Here is an 18,859-nt window from a genome sequence, read left to right on the forward strand (position 1 = left end):
GGTTGAAGAAGTTTTTTTTAAAAATAACTATTAACTTGTTCCGACATGTACAAACTTGAGAATGACAAAACATGTTTTTTGGGAATTTTTTTAATTTATTTTTAGTCAAATATTAAGTGAAATCACGTTAGAAAAGTTATAACTTCAAATAATTTAGTTTGTAGTGAAAACTTGAATTAAATCATGTTTAAAAATATTAAATCTATCTGTTAGTTGTAATATACTGATCATTGTTAAAATAATACAAGTTTAATATTGACACGTCGTTAATGTAAAATTATCATTAGTATGAATTTTAAAATGATTATTCTAAAATTAGAAAATATATATTATGTATTGCGATAATATAGCACTTCTTCATAGTATCTATACGAACACTATCGAATGATAATATAATGTAGGTATTCTTTAAAATGAGAAACTATTGTTTTAGTAATTGATTTTATCAGTTTTTAGATTTGTAGGGCAGCTCGTGCATGTTTGAAAGCAACTTTGAATTGTTCCGCAGGATAAACTCTCTCGAAGAATGTATATATATGCCTTCTAATTTGGTGGATAGTAGATGCCAAAATGTTAATTTCACCATGCACGTTAAAAGACATCAGTTTATAATTATTATTGAGCTAATATAGTTTTAAAATTAAAAATAAATTTATTTATTTATTTATTTATTTTTCAATTATAATTTGTCGTATACTATGTAGCACAGACGATCATACTAATCTTACACGGATTTAGATATTTATAATCTCTAAAATGTAAGACACATAGACACAGATTTATATATTATATAATTATGAATTATATAAATTGACAATAAAAATTTATGTACACGATTCAGTTGTTATTTTTTTTAAAAAAAATATGTATTATTTTTTATTATTATTCAATAAATTTAAATTTTTTAAAAATTAATATACTTATCCTTTTAAAATTGAATTAAAATCATGTTAAAATTATCAAAATTTAAATAAATATTTTGTTAATTAAACACTATCCATACATATTCTACAATTATCGATATTTGATAAGTGGATTCGATAGAGATAACTCCGAAACATATAAATTATGTATATTGTGAAGACTTGTCAAAACCACACAAAAGAAAAACCTATGTACCGAAAACCACTTATTCGAAGAGAAAATTGAGGGAAACCTGACACAAAGCCCACAGATTCATTCATGACTGTATTGCTGTGTTTGTGATTCAGAGAGACAGAATTAAGTGCATCCGTACACTGTCAACGAAGCAACCATACCTTCTTCAGAAAGAGTCACACTTAACTAAAACAAAATATTAGTGCAATCTGATGTGCCAATCTCTGCTTATTGCTGTGCCAATAAGCCACTTCAATAATATCTTATCTACCTCATAGGGCACACATTACGGAATTTAATCATTTTAGTCTCAAATTTCTCCATCATTTTTCTTCTAGGAATTGAGAAAACTTCTACATCTTCCTTCGTCTATGATCACTTTCTCCTTATACTTATCCTGAATGGATTAAACTCTTTTACTCTCTTTTTTCTACTCTCACTCATTCACTTTAGTTAATTTCTCATTTTTTTACTGCTTTTAGATTAAACAGTTAAGGAATTATAATTTATTTCTTAAACAAAAACAAAGTTCCTTTTATTCATATATTTAAAATTCTTTTTAATATCAGAACGAACATCCCTAAACTCCATATCTGAAGCGGTTGAAAATTGTCTTAATGACTTCATCCTAATTTTCTTGACCAAATCCACCTAAGAAATTCAACATAGTTCACCAAGTTCAAACACGGTGCGAACATGACTAAAACTGGAAACATGAATCATGAATGTGTTGAAAGCTGACCTAACTGGGTGACCAACACTGTAGTTTTTCCTTATCTTTTTCTCGAGTAAATAGTTAAATTAATTGCTAAAAATACAACTTCATTATATCAGTCTTCAATTCTAATTACGGTCTCGAAATGTTTATTGAACCAGTAAATCAGTCTTCAAAATTATGTATTTCGCCAGTGGAAATATTTTTGAAGATTGAATGACACAAGGAGGACTAATTTGACTTTATGCAGAGACATAAACTTAGTTGCCATCATGCAAGATTCTTTAATTTCCGATCATTCAGGGTCTAATACTTTTTTTATTTTTAAATGACTAACATCAGCGTTTACACTACACAGTTTTTTCTCTCTCTCTGCAAAAATTTTCCACCTTAGAGCGAGAAAGCAAAATCTGTGGAAGAAAAACAAGAGAGGATTGTGTTACAACATTTGTTCACAAGTTAATATATGATATGTGGCTTGTGGTGAGGTTGTAACAACAGAGAGAGAACAGAATTTAGTTTAAGGTTGTTGAGATGAGGAAGTGTGATCTCTGTAACAGTCCTGCAAAGTTGTCTTGTGAATCAGATCAAGCCAGCCTCTGTTGGAAATGCGATGCTAAGGTTCACAGTGCAAACTTCCTCGTCACCAAACATCCCAGGATTCTTCTCTGCCACGTTTGTCAGTCGCTAACGGCATGGCAAGGAACTGGACCCAAGTTTGTACCCACCATCTCAATTTGCAACACTTGTGTTAACAACAACAGTGGGAGCAGCAGCCGTCAGATTCACCATGAAGATGATGATGGTGTGATGGAGGATCATGTAGAAAACGATGAGCGTGGTGTGGAAGAAGATGATGAAGAAAATCAAGTGGTTCCATGGACATCTACACCACCGCCCCCAGCTTCCACTTCTTCAAATAGTGTTGCAACTGCTTCTACCACCTCCTCTAATGCTGAAGAGGGTACCTCGGATTAATGTTTCGGATTTATGCTTCCGACATCTTCATGTACAAAGTTTAGGTACACTTTTTTAAGTGTTTATTATGCTGTTGTTGGTTCAGAATTAGAGTTTTTATATAAACTTCAATGTAACTTTTATAACATCAATTAATAAGATTAAATAAAACTCTAATTTTGAGGAAATAACACATTAAAAAATTGTATCCAAGAGTTTCTTGTTCATTCTTGTTTCTTTTTCCCTTCATAATCCCGAAAATCTTTTGCTGGTTTTTGTGCTGTAATGATATTATGAATCCACCCTCTTATGAACACAGTTTAATACAGAAGGTTGGAATGCTAGGTAGTCTCTCAAATTGGCTTTATAGTTTTTGTTGTAATCTTTCTCCAGCTTGAGAATTGAGTCTGTCACAATGTGTTTGAGTTTTCTGAATGCCAAAAGACACTACTGTTGATTTCAATTTTCTTGTTTTGAAAATAGTAAAGGGTCGCAATCATAGAGCATTCAACCTTGATGATCTGATCAGAGATTAGATTACCCACTTACATTAATTATTAGAATCTGTCACTGTAGTACTAATTAATTATACTAATTTAGTTACATCAAGAAGTATGAGGAAAATTGATTCTAAACAGTGATTTTGAAGATTTGTCAGAACTAGGACAATTGCCTATATTGTCTTTGAACCCGAGCAAAAGGAAGACAGAAAATGGTGATGTCTTAGATTAGAATAGAAAGTTAGAAAAGGAAAAACAAACATGGATGTATGTGTTATGTGAGAGTCATCATGAAATAGAGTCATATTATTAAGTTTTGAAGGTGAGAATAGAAAGAAGTGGGACCAAGGAAGTCCAACATGTTCACGTGGCTTCCATGTAGAATAGAAAAGAATGTTAAACTAGGTTAAAGTATAAGTTTATAAACAATATTTGAAGGAATAAAAAAAGGGAATGTGATGGGGTTAGGAATTATATATGCAATGAGAGTATGGAAATAGAAGGGAAAGGGGTGTGTGGCTGTAAGTGGAAGCTTTTACATTTGGTTTATGTAATATGTGCTTATTCCTTGGATTCTTTGTGCTCCAAAGCCGTTGGTTTGTATGATTGTAGCATGCATATATATGAACCAGAAGTGCAAAATATTCTGTATCATGGATATCTCCTTTATCTTCAAATTATAGCCACCACTCTCCTTTTCCTACCCCACAAATGTCACATGTCTTTTCTCAACAAACTTTTATTTTATTAAGCTCAAATCTCCTTTTTAAATAGGAAAATGATGGTTTGACCAAACTTTGTAAGTATTTTTTAGTTTTTATTTTGTTATTATTATAATTACTGCTGATACTACAAGTTATTTACTTTTATCTTTGTTATCAAATCTGAACCGAACTAGCGAATTCAATAAAAAAAAAACCGGTGATGTTTGGTCTTTTTCATGTGTGATTATTTTGAACTACAAAGTAAGTATTCAGTAAAACCATTTTTTAAAATTGATGAATATGTCCAAATCGATAAAAAAAAAACATCGATTAATAATGGCTAATCTTTTAGAAAAAATAATGATTTTTTAATATAATGTATTTTCGACTTTTTTTTCTTTTAAAATAACAAATGTAAATTATCTCTCATTTTCTTTAAAAGAAATTGTTATCACTAAAGCATATTATACTGTACTATTCACACTTAAACGTAGATATAGCAATTTATTCAATGTTTTGGTGTTTATTTTAAATGCTAAAACATATAAATATGTTTGTAATGACAGGACCAAATGGTCCAAAACATCATGTTACTAAAGTAAATTTGAAAACATATTAATTAAAGTGTATATTAATAATAAGTATATAATATGAAAGTTAGGTATTAAATCAACTGGGGATAAAACACATTTTCAGTATGAAATTAAGATTCCTACACAAAAACAAATATTTATGTACTATTAATTATAAATTATAAAAATCTTTTGAAAGTGAAAATATTCTAATTAATCGAACCGTCAGCGCCGTGCATTATAAAACGCTTACGACGATGCGTTTCACATCTATTGGGGATTTAGGGATTTGCGTTTACTGATCTCAGTCTTGCACTTCACTATCGCACTGATTATGGGGTTTCTCTTCTCATCGTAACGCGCGCAGGTTCCGTTAAACCTTTCCCATTTCATGTTCTTTTGTTTTCATTTCTCAATGCGAATTGAAAGAGATATCAACGTGATTTATTTGGTTTGCAGTTGCAGCTCCGAGAAAGGGTTTTCCTAACACCGCTAATGAAATTGCCGGTAGGTTTCTATTCAGTTTTCATAGGTTGTATTCTAATGTTGTCTTGTGCGTCGATATATTTGTCTCGTGATGTGACCCAAAGAATAGATTGCAAGATTTTGATTGCCAATATATTCAACTTATTTTGGCGTTGTCGCTATAGTTTTTTATTGCAAGATTGTGGTTGTCTCCTGGGTACGAGTTTAATTGAATTTCTTTAGTGGAATATTAACCGTATTTTGGAGATTGATATGAACGGATATTGCTCGTGGCAGGGTTGTGCAGTTTTTGAATAGATTGTTTACTCTCCTAGAAAGTAGTGGATATTAAAAAAGACCGAACTGCTTTGGGGGGAAAATGCAGAGTAAAGAAGCAGTCGTGGAGGATGGGGAAATAACGTCGTCTGTGACTGTTGCAGACTCTGAATTTGACGAGTGGAATAATTTCGGGGACGATGACATAATGCAACAACAGTATACAATTCAGGCTGACGAAGCTAAGAAAATTCCATTTGTTGGTGACAAGGCAAGGCTAAGTGAATAACTATGTCAATCTTATTTCGTTTCTTATCCAGTGTTTTAAGTTTAATTGGTTTATAATTTATCGTGGTAATAACTTTCCTTGAAACTCTGAATTTGACCCATTTGAGTTTGAGGAAAAAGCTACAAGTTATTACGTATAAATTGTATTAATCTGTGTCCATTATCATTATTTTTATTCTTTGCTGCTTCTTTTCTGGATGGAAGGGGTGGAATATAATTTTAATAATTAAGTGTATGGACAATGATTTCATGTGACAAATTGGCAGGAAGCGCTGAGTAGCTTGGCTGCTGAATATAAATCTGGCAGTCCTATCTTGCTGGAGAAAATAAAGGTATAAACCTTTTATCTCAGCTTCATCTGTACTTTATTTTCTCCTTTCATCTTTTCATGTTTGTTGGGTTTTTTGTATTACCCTTAATGCAGGTGCTTGATGAGCAATATGCTGCCATTCGTCGCACTCGGGGAGATGGAAACTGCTTCTTTCGAAGCTTTATGTTTTCATATCTTGTATGTCTTAGTTTATCTAGCATAAAAGCATATCCACTTCTTTAAATTGGAGGGCTACTTTGGGTTCTACGGAGCATGGAATTAAATATTCCCACAATTTTGGCCTGATTGATTTGTCATCAATTTTTTTCCCTAGGAGCATATTATGGAATGTCAAGACCAAGCAGAAGTCGATCGTGTCCAACCAAATGTTGAAAAAAGTAGAAAAGCATTGCAGACCTTGGGTTATGCAGATTTGACCTTTGAAGATTTTTTTGCTGTAAGTTGAGTACTGCAATTCCTTGTCTTTGTGGGATACACATGTCTGGTTATTTATTTTATACTAACATCTTAATATTCTCTTGCCTAAATTGCCTACACCCAACTCAAGTTTGAAAAATCTCCAAAATTTTTGTTGCTATTAATCGAAAAAGGTATATTGTATTGGGTGGTGCTAAGACTAGCTTCAATGTGAGTGCTTAAAAGAGGTGGTTAATCCTAAGCATTATTGCTTAATTTTTGTTAGCATTAGAGCGTAGGAGCTAGCATTGGGTGTACTATTTTTTCTACACAAATTATAGAAGCACAGTTGTTTACAAATTTTGGAGGAAAAAAAAATTACAGAGAGAAATTATAAAACTAAAAGTACAATCAAAACTAAAAAGGTTGAAGCTCATAATGAAATTCATTCAATCAATACAATTAAGTTCCTAAAAAAATCACAAAAAAGAAAATCAATTGAAGGATGCATAAAATTTAGACTAAGTGACCACTTTATCAATTTTATCATTGGAGTTAATTTCATTAAATAGTGCTAAAATCTATGTGGCATTACAGGGTCCACAAAATTAACTTCAGCAATCCATTTAAGAAACCATGCACTGTGAATGTTCTAACCTCTCCTATACTTACTTTGTCTTTGGTGGAAAGTAGCAATCAATACTTTTTATACCCAAATCTAAGCCCTTAAAACAACGGGAAATGTTTAAAAAGGTTTTTCATATATCTTTTCTTAATTCCTTAACAGTCTTATGTGAGAATTGGGTGATTAGTGATTATTTCTATTCATGTGTTCAAAATTAATAACATTATATAATCCTTGTGCAACTAACTCTGTGTGGGAATAAATTTGAACTTTTTTTTTGTCCAAAATTTTAAATAAAATGGAGTAGATTGCCTTAGTTATCATGTGATTGACAGTTACCATGTTCAATATCATTGCTGTCTTTTCTTTATTCTTTTCGTCCCCTTTCTAATCACCTTGAGCTTGATATCTTGTCAAATCTTGCACAAAAAATTAAGCAACTTCAATAGAACAGAAAGTTTGTGGCTTGAACGGTTATGTTATGCCTACGAACCTGGCAAAGTGCCTTTACACATACATACAGGTGCTGTGGTCTGGGCTCTTTTTGAACCGGAAGCTATTCACAACTTCTAGCTTTTCTACTAAGTTTTCATTTATTTAAATGAAAATTCACCGAAAGGGAAATCAAAACTTCTAGTTGTTCAAATAGATAGGGAAATCATAGAATAGAACAAATATGTGTCGTTTTAGTCTACAGGAAATTTTCTACAGATGATATTTTTTGACTTGTTCTTCTATTTGTCATGGTGAAAGTATAGTCGATGCTTGAAATACATGTTTACTGTTTTTAAGAAAATGAAGTGGAGGACTGGACCTTAGGTGGTTATATTTTTTCTTAATCTGTAGGGGCATTTGCATGTGTTGGAAGGCTCATACAATTAATTTCATCTTCTAAGGATATAAATAAATTTACTTTTGATTCACACTATTGTTGTAAAAATTTCAGTTATTCCTTGAGCAGCTGGAATGTGTTATTCAAGGGAAAGAGACGTCCATAAGGTGTTAGCGTTTTCCTTCACCACGAATATGCCTTGTTTACGATAATGAACCAGAATTATGATATGCTCCTAAAATATTTAATTTCAGCAACTTATCGTTTATGTAATTTTGTTATTCTTTTCCTATTTCTGCTGGGGTTTTGTTTGAATGAACTTTTTATTAATATGATCACAGTCATGAAGAGCTTGTTATTAGAAGCCGAGATCAGTCAATATCTGATTATGGTGAGTGACTTAAAACCTATCCCAAATGCCTCGATCTCATTTCTTCCACATGTCTTGACAAATCTGTTTTGGTAGTCGTTATGTTCTTCAGGTTTGTTACCTCTGCTGAAATACAAATGCGCACAGAATTTTTTGAACCGTTCATACTGGGTTTGACCAATTCAACAGTCGAGCAGGTTTGTTCATTGCTGAAATTTTTATTATTCTTCCAAAAGTTGTTTGTGAAGTTAATATCTAGCAAAACAGAAACTATATAACCATTAGTTCTATTGTTGAAAAACTTTCCATGATCTCAGTCTTGTGATTTTAAAATATAATTCATGTTATTTATTGTGGTTTAGTTTTGCAAGCTATCTGTTGAACCAATGGGTGAAGAGAGCGACCATGTGCACATTACTGCCCTTTCAGATGCACTGGGCATTCCAATCCGTGTTGTGTATCTCGACCGCAGCTCATGTGATACCGGTGGTGGTGTGAGTGTAAATCATCATGATTTCATGCCAGCGGCTGGTGATCTCCCAACTGCTTGTTGTAGCTCCGAAAAGAACATTCCTTTCATCACACTGCTATATCGCCCTGGTCACTACGATATCCTCTATCCAAAGTGATGATGACATTTTGGGGAAAAGACCCTTTGTTACTTTTTTGGTGGTTGCTAACGCACACGTGTGGTCTGTACCTTGATAATGTTGGATGGTAAATTTTCTTGAATGTTATCTGTTTGGAAGAGATTGATCAACAAAGTACGTCAACATTAACGCACTGAGAATTAAAACTCAGCTTGATACTTTGTGCTTTACATGTTCTCTTTGATGTCACTTTTCTCACTATCTCTGCATGGGGGTTATTCACTTGTGTGTGTAGCTTCTGTAAAATGAAGCACCTGCGCTATCTCATTATGCCGATAAATAACCATTTTTGTCATCGATGGTTAAAAAAAATAATCTTGAGTTAACCATTTTGATTGTGGTAATCATTAACAAGTCTCATATTCTTGTCTTTCCCTTGATATCACAACGTATATTCACTTGCGTTTTTTTAATAAGAATATTTTTGAGGGAAAAGCATAGCCTTGTTTTGGTCTAAATGATGAAGCAAAGAGGGGTGAGGAAGAAAAGAGTGGGGAAAAGATAAAGGGTTAAGGGGTAGGATAGGAACTTTCAGATAATATGTACCTTTCACTACCCCTCCTTTCCATTTTTGAGAAGGAAAGTAGTTTTGACCATAGATTATTTGAAACTGTCACTGTCACCTCCCAATGGCACCATGTTTGCATCGGACCTAAATATCCCCTCCCTTATTCATTTATATAATAATAATAATAAAAATAACTGTATAAACATTTTAATAACACATCATACTATAAACCATTCACGTCTAACAAGATAAATAATTTATACATTTTAATGTAAATATTTTTAAGTATAAAAATACAAACGTTTTCTTTTCACATATTAAAATACTAAATTTATTTTCATTCTTTTTCTTTTCATTTAATTCAAACAATTTTAAAAAGGGTGCATATTATTAATATGGTATATATAAATGTGATTTTTATTATAAATAAAAAGAGCTAGTATTTCCCGAGACAGTTTGTCTTAGTATGGGATCTTAAAATGAAAAGAATATGACGGCATTTACTAACGTATACATTGATAAAAAATAATTTAAAAAAAGAGTAATGCAATGAAAAAAAATTAAAATAATATTGTGATACAAATATTATATATCTAACATAATTCCACCCTTCAAAGCGACCTCATTTAGATTTGTATACAATCAATAAATAAGAGTCCACCAGAAATTATTAAGTAATAAATGTCTGCATAACCATTTTATACAGTTAATACATATAATTGCATGTTTTATTGGTAGACCTAAGTTAACTATTGAATAAAGTAGTTATGGCAAAAGCTATAAACAAATTCAGGTTTGAAAAGGAAATTGACATGCTCTGTTTAAGCTCTTTCTTTTACATAACAGTAATTGAGAGCAAAATATTAGGAAATTTAGATTACTCATGTCCATGTCTGCAATCTTCCAGCACATCTTGTGAAAACCAAATTTGATAGAAAAGCAGATACACAAAATTGGAGAGTAATAGTAATAACTTAATAAGTGGTAGCATTGTTGAATGAGAAAACTTCATTCAACTAGTTAACCACAAATCGCAATTACACACCACAAACAGCTCCATAAAAAAAGAAAAAAGAAAGCACCTTAGAAAATAAATAAGAAGGAGTTGAGAGAGAGAAGAAGAGACTAATAAGAAGGGAAAATGGCTTCCTCCAAAAGTTCCTTGGAATTGTTCATCAAAGCAGGACTCAACCTGAACATGAGGGTGCAGAACTCCATCTCATCCAGTGCTCCATCACCATCAAGATCACCTTCTCTCAGCATGCACCTTATCTCATCATCATTCATCCCTTCCAACCCAAGCAATGCAGAGTTTCTCTTCAAGCTCTCAAACGTTATCACATTCTTCTCTCTGTCCATCAACAACTGAAAACCATTTGTCAGCTCCTTCATGAACCCATCAGTGCCCAGTTTCTCCATCATTGCAGGGAAGTAGTCCTCAAAAACAACCGAGTTCCTCCTGGATGCCATTGCTGCTTTTGGCTGGTTTTACTTCCCCAATGCAACACAACACTTGTGACAAAAAAAGAAAGAAATGGGGTTTGTGTTGTATAGTGAGAACAAGGGAGAAAACTTTTGGTGTGGGGAAGTTGTTAATATGGGTATGTGCATTTATATAGTGAGATGAAGAATGAAAGAAAGTGTTGGAGGAAGGAGTGATGATCGTGTTCTTAGAAGTTGACAATTCAAGTACACAAAGAGGGTTTTGTAAAGAAATTTTTTAAATGTACATCTCATCTTTTGGGTTATGATGATGAGTAGGACAAAAAAGAATGAAAGAGAAATTGATAGGTGTGATAAATAATATATACACCTATCTCTCTTAAGAAAAGAAACTTTTTTTTGGTTTGCAGAAATTGGAGGGAGATTTGTTGTCTAAAGGGAATACTCTTTCGTGGAAGGTGCGTGGGAACCTCTGGGGTGATAACAGTGAGTGATGAAGTTAGCATTTTCCTCTCTTTCAAGAGACATAAGAATTTGGTACTTTCTTGGGTTTTGGAGTATCCTTGCCAAATCCAAACACGAAAAGGTAACAAACAAGGAAAGCAAGAAGATGCCGTGAGGTAGCTATGTGAGTTGACCCACTCATAATTCATTTCAGCAACTCATCTTGGATTAGGTGTTTAACAACGATACTTGTACTCTAACTTGGATCGTATAAATTAATTCTAGTCACTTTTTTTTTTAATTCTCATGCTAGAGTTATAGACTTATAGAGTTAGAGTAAGCTTTTTTTCTTCCTAGGATCATAATTAATAACCAACAAATTATTACATTATTTTGTCTTTAGAAGAGCATATGTTATATTACAGATTTCAACTAGTGTCTTCAATTGCTAACACAACTTAACCTTTTCTCTCTCCACACTTTGTGCAACGTCAATGTTAGATTTAATTTAATTTCTGTTGAATAATGAATTACTATTTTATTGACAGTCTAAATGAACAATGATAGTTGATTTGAATGACTTTGACCAGTCTAAATGAACAATCACAGTTGATTTTAATGACTTTTTTTAATCTCGTATTATAGTAGCTGAGTTATGTTGTGTGAGAATTAATAAAAAAAGTAAATTATTTTATATTATCATTATTCTTGAAATGATAACCATGTAGACTTTGTGGGAAAATATATTTTTGATGGCTATAAAAGGTAAAGGGGGAGAAAAATAGGAAGTGAAGGTGGCGTATAAAGAGAAAAAACAAAAAAGTGAAATGATAGAAATTTCATGTAGTTTTCGAAGGTTTGGACTTAACTGTGTGTTTGCTGAGATTCTGTCTTGGTGTGTTTGGTTTGTACAGTTACGTGGCTTCTATGAAACATGGTTTTGAGAAAAGTAAGCACTGTGTACGGTTTATATGTCACACCAGTGGGACCTACAATAATGGATTCTCTCATTTCCATCATCATCATCATCATCATCATCATCATCATCATCATCATCATCATCATACAAACTAACTACTCTCTGCTATCCATCAAATCAAATCATTCATCATTGCTATCTATCCAAAATTTTGGAAGAGTTTAAAAAGTCTTTTACAGTTATGTACCAGTACACAAATAAAGAAGATGAAAAAAGAAAGAACACGTAAAAAGAAATAAAAAAATTATGATTTGTTGTGCTTCCAAGCATCCGAAGGATTTGTTGCTGCCAAACACGAATTCTCCTAGGTGTGAAAGTCGGCAAAGTAAAACTGGGAGTGTAAATAGCAAAAAAAGTTACTTTCTTAACAGGCTACTGGTTAAAGTTCCATAGTTAAGTGTTTTTTTCCTGCATCTTCATATATTATTCTCTCACCTTCATAAATTTTCGTATTTTCAAAAATATCTCTCTGTAATATTTTAGATTATATAATTCGAAAGTCTTTTTCAAATTCGTAATTAGCTTTCCGATTATATAATCCAAAAGTTTTTTTCAGATGCATAGATTACATAATCCATAAGTCTTTTTTAACTTCCGAATTATATAATTCAGAAGTCTTTTTTCAAATGTGTGTCTGGATTACATAATCCAGAAACTATTTTATGAAAATGACAAAAAAGGATAAAAATGTATTTTCACATTTTGTATGGGGTGACAAAAAACATAGAGGTTTAGACTTTCCAACGCATAATATTTCACCTGCATTCAATAAATTTTTGAATTTTCAAAATTGTCCTTTGTTCTGAAATTAAAAAATATGTTCCAGACAATAAAAATGATAAAGATTATTATTATGCTCTGAAAATGAAATTTTAAAATAGAACTGGAAAACTAAAATTTTCTATTTTGAAAAAACAATTTCAGAATACAAAAAATATATTTTGGAAGAAAATTCCAGAAAATAAAAGCTATAAATTCTGAGAAAGGAATTCCATAAAATATAGTATAAAAAATGTTACGAAAATCCAAATTTAGAATTGTATTAAAATAAATCTGAAATGTATTTTCATTCACAATCCTCTCTTATGTAAAAACTAAAGACATTTTTTATCATTTTACATAAAGCATAGGGTGCAACTTGAAAAATGCGTTGCCATTTTACATAAAGCATCGGGTGCAGCTTCAAAAATTGCGGTGCAGGAAGCAATTTCCTTAAAATAAAGGCAGATACAGAAGGGCGTGCATGAAGAATTGCGAATGTTGCAGAGGTGATAATCATTAATATTTCTCATTAATTAAGGAGATACATTTTTAACATTATTAACATTGTAGAAATAATCATAATTGTCAGCTATGTATATATATTGAGTAAAAACACTTTTAATAATATATCATTATCTTCTCTCTTTTTTCGTATGAAAAATTATTTTTTAATAAAATTATAAAAGTATTTTTGGTGAGACTAGTTAATATTTGAAAGTAACTTATTTTATGAATTTTTAGTGAACAATTAGAGAGAAGAATTATGAATAATGATAAGTTTTCTTGAAAGATGTTTTAAAGGGTAATTTGTATTTTTTTTTCTAGTTAAGTAGAAGGTGTTTGTAATAGGATAATTCAATATTTCGAGTGAAATAATAAATTTCTAGAGATCAAATTTTAAATTAACTCACCCCTTATTTATCATGTTTGTAGTCATTCATTATTTTTACATTTATAAGATAAAATGTTCTAAGTTAATTGATACATGAAAACAGTCTAAAAAAACTGCACTGACATATTACAATCCATTCTATTATTTTTATATTCAATAATTTAATTTATATTTTAATTAAATAACTTAATTTCATATATTATTATTTTTTAGGGTTGTTATCCAAGTTAATCAACTAGAAACCAGCTTGCAGTACTGTGAAAAGAATTTAAATGTACAGAAACAGAAAGATCTCCTGATGAAATTATCATTCAAAGCCTCCTTGGCAATTCTCCTTGTTCTATTTTATGTTTTCAAATCTGTTCCTTATCCAGCTAAATTAGCTATACAATACTATGCCACAGACAACTTCCACCTGTGTTGTGAATGTTTCCTTTCCTAAATTTAATCATATTTTGTAATCTATAAATATAAAAACATGATATCAACAAGGTTCATCTTCTGTTGCAACCTTGGCCTCTTTATCATTAATGGGAACCTGTATTTTGACTATTAGAAACTCCATTTTTGACCAGAGACAAGACAACTCTGATCTCCTATTAATTATAAGAAAGAAGCAGCCATAACATAACATGTTTGTAATTGCAACTTGCAGAATAGCCTGTAGCAGTCAACGTGTATAAGCCTGTCTAGTAACAACTAACAAAAGAAGCAGGTCTGCACCTTAAAAGCAGTGATCCAAAGTCCTCCAATCAAATAATAAAATATAGTATGTCTCCACTAAAAACAAAACAATGATCCTCTCAACATTACTCAATCACCACCATTCACCATTCTTCCACCCAAGACAAACAACTCGCCACAGTTATGGATTTCTCAACTCTAACACTTGTTGTTATCATAGGTTGCTACTTTTGTCACTGCTTGAGTACTGCCAATGATACCATCACATCTGGCCAATTCTTCAGAGATCCTCAAACTCTCATCTCAGCTAATGGAGTCTTCAAGTTAGGATTCTTCAGCCCTCAAAATTCATCATTTCGCTACCTGGGAATCTGGTATCTCTCTGACTCCAATGTCATATGGGTAGCTAACAGAAACCAGCCACTGACCATCAACTCTTCCGGGCTTGTTCAAATTTCTGTACATGGCAATCTTGTGGTGTTAGATAGCAACAAAAGGGTTGTTTGGTCATCAAATGTGACACACATTGCAACCAATTCAACCGCCAAACTTTTAGAAACAGGAAATCTCGTCCTGCTAAATGGTGTCACGGGACAAAGTATATGGGAGAGTTTCCAACATCCCAGTCACGCTCTCGTGCCAAGCATGAAATTTGGTACTAACAAAAGAACAGGTGAGAAAGTACGAATAACATCGTGGAGAAGTCCTTCTGATCCTTCTGTTGGGTACTATTCGACTACTCTTGAACACCCCAACACTCCAGAAATGTTTTTCTGGTTGAATGAAACGAAACCATATCATCGTTCTGGTCCATGGAATAATCAGATTTTTATTGGCTCGCCCGAGATGTCACCTGGTTATCTAAATGGATGGAGTATGATGACTGACATAGAAGACGAAACTGTTTATCTTTCTTATAATTTGCCAAATCAATCTTACTTTGGAATCATGACCTTGAATCCACAGGGTCAAATTGTATGCTCATGGTGGAACAACGAAAAGTTAGTTCAGAAGATGGCGATGCAGAGAACTGTCTGCGATCTTTATGGCTATTGTGGGGCATTTGCTACCTGTAATGTTCAGAGTTCACCAATATGCAGCTGTTTGACTGGATATGGGCCCAAAAATGTAGAGGAGTGGAATAGAAAAAATTGGACTAGTGGGTGTGTAAGGAGTGAGCCACTGCATTGTGGGGAACACACTAATGCAAGTGAAGTTAGAAAAGATGTGTTTTTGAAGCTTGAGAATATGAAAGTGCCAGACTTTGTACATAGGTCAGATTCTTTGGAAGATGAATGCAAAGCAGAGTGTTTGGAGAATTGCTCTTGTGTGGCCTTCGCATATGACAGAGGCATTGGATGCATGGTTTGGAGTGGAGACTTGATTGACATACAGAAGTTCTCAAGTGGAGGGGTTGATCTTTACATTCGCGAGCCACCTTCAGAAATCGGTACGTTACTTGTTTGGTTAAAGTTTGGAAGTATCTTTGTGAATTTTGATACACAGTAATGAATTCCAATGCACTAAATGCAGAAAAAAATTACTTTCATAAAAGTATTTTTGGACCTTTTCAACTTCAATCCAAACATGTACTAGGATGTTTGACTTGTAATTATGCAGAAAAACATTCAGATACAAGAAGAAAAAAGAGATTTATTATCCCAGTTGGAGTTGGAGTACCTATAGGAATGCTTATCTTGGCAGGCTGCCTTTATCTCTCATGGAAATGCACTGATAAATCCACAGGTACTGTGTTAAATTATGAAGTTATTTTGATTCAAGAATATTCGCGGAAATTTCAAACTGCAATTACAAAATATGCAATGCTTTCTGCCAATTTGAAATTAAGAGATACTGATTAGTGAAATGGTCTGAAATGAAGTAGTTGTACAAATTATTTAAATATTTTATTTATATCTGTGCAAAATCTCAAATGAAGTTTACTGTATTGTTTTATCAATTTGAATATTTGTCTGTTAAATATATATATGAATAGCTTCCAAAATACTTGATAATATTACTATAACTCTAATTTGATATCAGTTTCGAACCAATTTGCTTTTAAAACACCTACATATGACTCTTGACATGTTTGGTAGTTAATAATAGGTGAGCTTAAGTGTGATTAATTTGACTTGATGGTAGAAAGTATCATGACTGGCCACAGGAAAAATATATTCCCAAAGGCAAGGAAGGAATCAGAAACAGGTAAAATTGAATGATGAGTTACCCCTTTTCAGTTTTGAAGAACTTGTAAATGCTACACACAATTTTCACTCGTCCAACGAGTTAGGTAAAGGAGGCTTTGGTTCAGTATATAAGGTAAGTTTAGTTTTGTGTTCATTTTCAGATAATTTAATGTAATTGAAACAGTATAGATGTATTTTCTTTTTAATTGTCTATTAGGGACAACTGAAAGAAGGAGCCCAAATAGCAGTGAAAAGACTTTCAGAAACTTCTGGACAAGGACTAGAAGAATGCATGAATGAGGTATTAGTGATTTCAAAGCTTCAACATCGCAATCTTGTCAAACTTCTTGGCTGCTGTATTAAACAGGAGGAGAATATGTTGGTATACGAGTACATGCCTAACAAGAGTTTGGATGTAATATTATTTGGTTAGTTTCACTATCTTTCTTATTTATTTCTAGAAGAGTATCTTAAACAATGAGACTTTTAATTCTAGAAATTTGGTTATTCCACCCAATTTGGTCATTTTCTTCTACAGATCCAGTAAAAAAGAAAGATCTAGATTGGCCAAAACGCTTCAATATAATTGAAGGAATCTCTCGAGGTTTGCTTTATCTCCATAGAGATTCTAGACTAAAAATTGTGCACAGGGATTTGAAAGTTAGTAACATCTTGTTGGATGAAGAGCTGAATCCAAAAATATCAGACTTTGGTATGGCTAGAATATTTGGAGGCAATGATATGCAGACCAATACTAGAAGGGTTGTTGGAACATTGTAAGCAGTTCTTCTATACATTAAGATTATACTGTTATTACCAAAATAAAACTGACTTAACATTTGTATATATGACTTAAATGTAGTGGTTATATGTCTCCAGAGTATGTATTCAGAGGGTTGGTTTCTGAGAAATTAGATGTCTTCAGCTTTGGAGTGTTGTTGCTAGAAATCATTAGTGGAAGAAAAATCAGCAGCTATTTTGGTTGTGACCAATCATTGAGTCTCTTGGGATTTGTAAGGCTTTTTAAATTATTTTGTTTGTTTTGAAAGAGACAATCATGTTGAGAATTGTAGACTGATTCTTGTTGTATTTTTAGGCTTGGAAATTATGGAATGAAAAGGACATCCAATCCCTGATAGATCCAGAAATATGTAATCCAAATAATGTAAATGACATAGTGAGATGCGTGCACATTGGACTTCTTTGTTTGCAAAATCTTGCAAAAGAAAGGCCAAGTATGGCTACTGTAGTTTCAATGCTGAATAGTGAGATTCTTAATCTTCCTTGCCCTTCACATCCTGCATTCGTGGAAAGGCAAATTGCATCGAGTGCAGAGTCATTTCAACAGAACAACACAGCACACTCCATCAACAATGTTACTGTCACAGTCATGATGCAAGGTAGATAGCAAATCATGAGGAGAACAAATTCTAGCTAAATAGATCATCAACTTTTAGAACAATAGGCACTCCAAAGTTGACTTGATTTTCTATTTTTATCAATATCAATATCAAAGTTTGTTCAGGTACTGCATTATAAGTCATCATTGCATACCTAAAGTACGAGTAAGGTTTTATATGAGAACCTTCATGCTGTAGAAATGCAGAGTTGAGATTTTACTTTTGAGCCACTTTTCTGCAAACTTTCCTCTCTAATTGTAATTATCATTTGGACCCTGGAACCTGAAATTTCTGTGTTGTTCGTACAACATTTTGAGACAATAATTTTTGTGTCTCTCTTTTCATTGCTTGATTTATTACATCTTCTTTTTTAATTGTATAAATTGTTATATAAATAATATTTCTCCTGTGTAGAGTTTTAATAAACTCATTGATAGTAACATTATTTTACAGGGTATCGATTCCTGTTACCCAATCTGATAAGAGTTTTCATAAATGTTTAGTCTCCCCTACATGATAAATAAATATGGATATGGGCATATTGTTTAATAAGTATATATTATTAGTATACAGATATGAATAAAAATAATATTTTGACTTTTTTAATAGAACATTGAGAATATATATATATATATATATATATACATATATATATATATACATATATATATATATACAAATATATATATATACATATATATATATATATACAAATATATATATATACATATATATATATATACAAATATATATATATATATATTGTTTTTATATATTTT

The 18,859-nt window shown here is 32.1% G+C and overlaps 4 protein-coding genes across 5 annotated transcripts; 3 read left to right on the forward strand and 1 right to left on the reverse strand.

The window, feature by feature from the left end:
- Positions 1-1,966: 1,966 nt before the first annotated feature.
- Positions 1,967-2,958, forward strand: LOC137832669 (uncharacterized). Its single transcript, XM_068640966.2, has one exon. It carries the CDS (start codon positions 2,348-2,350, stop codon positions 2,789-2,791), a length of 444 nt encoding a protein of 147 aa, XP_068497067.1. The 5' UTR covers positions 1,967-2,347; the 3' UTR covers positions 2,792-2,958.
- Positions 2,959-4,746: 1,788 nt separating this feature from the next.
- LOC137832670 (ubiquitin thioesterase otubain-like protein) lies at positions 4,747-8,949 on the forward strand. Its single transcript, XM_068640967.2, has 10 exons — positions 4,747-4,913; positions 5,006-5,053; positions 5,309-5,558; positions 5,842-5,907; positions 6,000-6,083; positions 6,220-6,342; positions 7,874-7,926; positions 8,101-8,150; positions 8,226-8,326; positions 8,492-8,949. Exons 3-10 carry the CDS (start codon positions 5,391-5,393, stop codon positions 8,756-8,758), a joined length of 912 nt encoding a protein of 303 aa, XP_068497068.1. The 5' UTR covers positions 4,747-4,913; positions 5,006-5,053; positions 5,309-5,390; the 3' UTR covers positions 8,759-8,949.
- Positions 8,950-10,200: 1,251 nt separating this feature from the next.
- Positions 10,201-11,030, reverse strand: LOC137832671 (calcium-binding protein KRP1). Its single transcript, XM_068640969.2, has one exon. It carries the CDS (start codon positions 10,755-10,757, stop codon positions 10,413-10,415), a length of 345 nt encoding a protein of 114 aa, XP_068497070.1. The 5' UTR covers positions 10,758-11,030; the 3' UTR covers positions 10,201-10,412.
- Positions 11,031-14,566: 3,536 nt separating this feature from the next.
- On the forward strand, positions 14,567-18,422 carry LOC137832673 (G-type lectin S-receptor-like serine/threonine-protein kinase At1g11300). 2 transcript variants are annotated; one of them, XM_068640971.2, is made up of 7 exons: positions 14,567-15,941; positions 16,112-16,237; positions 16,659-16,813; positions 16,898-17,108; positions 17,219-17,456; positions 17,543-17,693; positions 17,777-18,422. In XM_068640971.2, the coding sequence occupies exons 1-7, from the start codon at positions 14,675-14,677 to the stop codon at positions 18,086-18,088; spliced, it is 2,460 nt and encodes an 819-aa protein (XP_068497072.1). In that variant the 5' UTR covers positions 14,567-14,674; the 3' UTR covers positions 18,089-18,422. The 2 variants fall into 2 exon arrangements, 1 of the variants encoding a protein (XP_068497072.1); XR_011084601.2 differs by having other exon boundaries at positions 14,575-15,941; positions 17,560-17,693; positions 17,777-17,916.
- The last annotated feature ends 437 nt before the right edge of the window (positions 18,423-18,859 follow it).

Source organism: Phaseolus vulgaris, chromosome 6 (assembly GCF_051622355.1).
Source record: "Phaseolus vulgaris cultivar YP4 chromosome 6, ASM5162235v1, whole genome shotgun sequence".
Classification (NCBI taxonomy): domain Eukaryota; kingdom Viridiplantae; phylum Streptophyta; class Magnoliopsida; order Fabales; family Fabaceae; genus Phaseolus; species Phaseolus vulgaris.

Excerpts from the sequence above, each read along its gene's own strand:
- LOC137832671 (XM_068640969.2), bottom strand. The coding sequence starts at position 10,757 with ATGGCATCCAGGAGGAACTCGGTTGTTTTTGAGGACTACTTCCCTGCA.
- LOC137832669 (XM_068640966.2), top strand. The coding sequence starts at position 2,348 with ATGAGGAAGTGTGATCTCTGTAACAGTCCTGCAAAGTTGTCTTGTGAA.
- LOC137832673 (XM_068640971.2), top strand. The coding sequence starts at position 14,675 with ATGGATTTCTCAACTCTAACACTTGTTGTTATCATAGGTTGCTACTTT. Across the intron at positions 16,238-16,658 it reads ATGCACTGATAAATCCACAG|GAAAAATATATTCCCAAAGG; the intron begins GTACTGTGTTAA and ends GACTGGCCACAG. Across the intron at positions 17,694-17,776 it reads CATTGAGTCTCTTGGGATTT|GCTTGGAAATTATGGAATGA; the intron begins GTAAGGCTTTTT and ends TTGTATTTTTAG.
- LOC137832670 (XM_068640967.2), top strand. The coding sequence starts at position 5,391 with ATGCAGAGTAAAGAAGCAGTCGTGGAGGATGGGGAAATAACGTCGTCT. Across the intron at positions 6,343-7,873 it reads CCTTTGAAGATTTTTTTGCT|TTATTCCTTGAGCAGCTGGA; the intron begins GTAAGTTGAGTA and ends TAAAAATTTCAG. Across the intron at positions 8,151-8,225 it reads TCAGTCAATATCTGATTATG|TCGTTATGTTCTTCAGGTTT; the intron begins GTGAGTGACTTA and ends CTGTTTTGGTAG.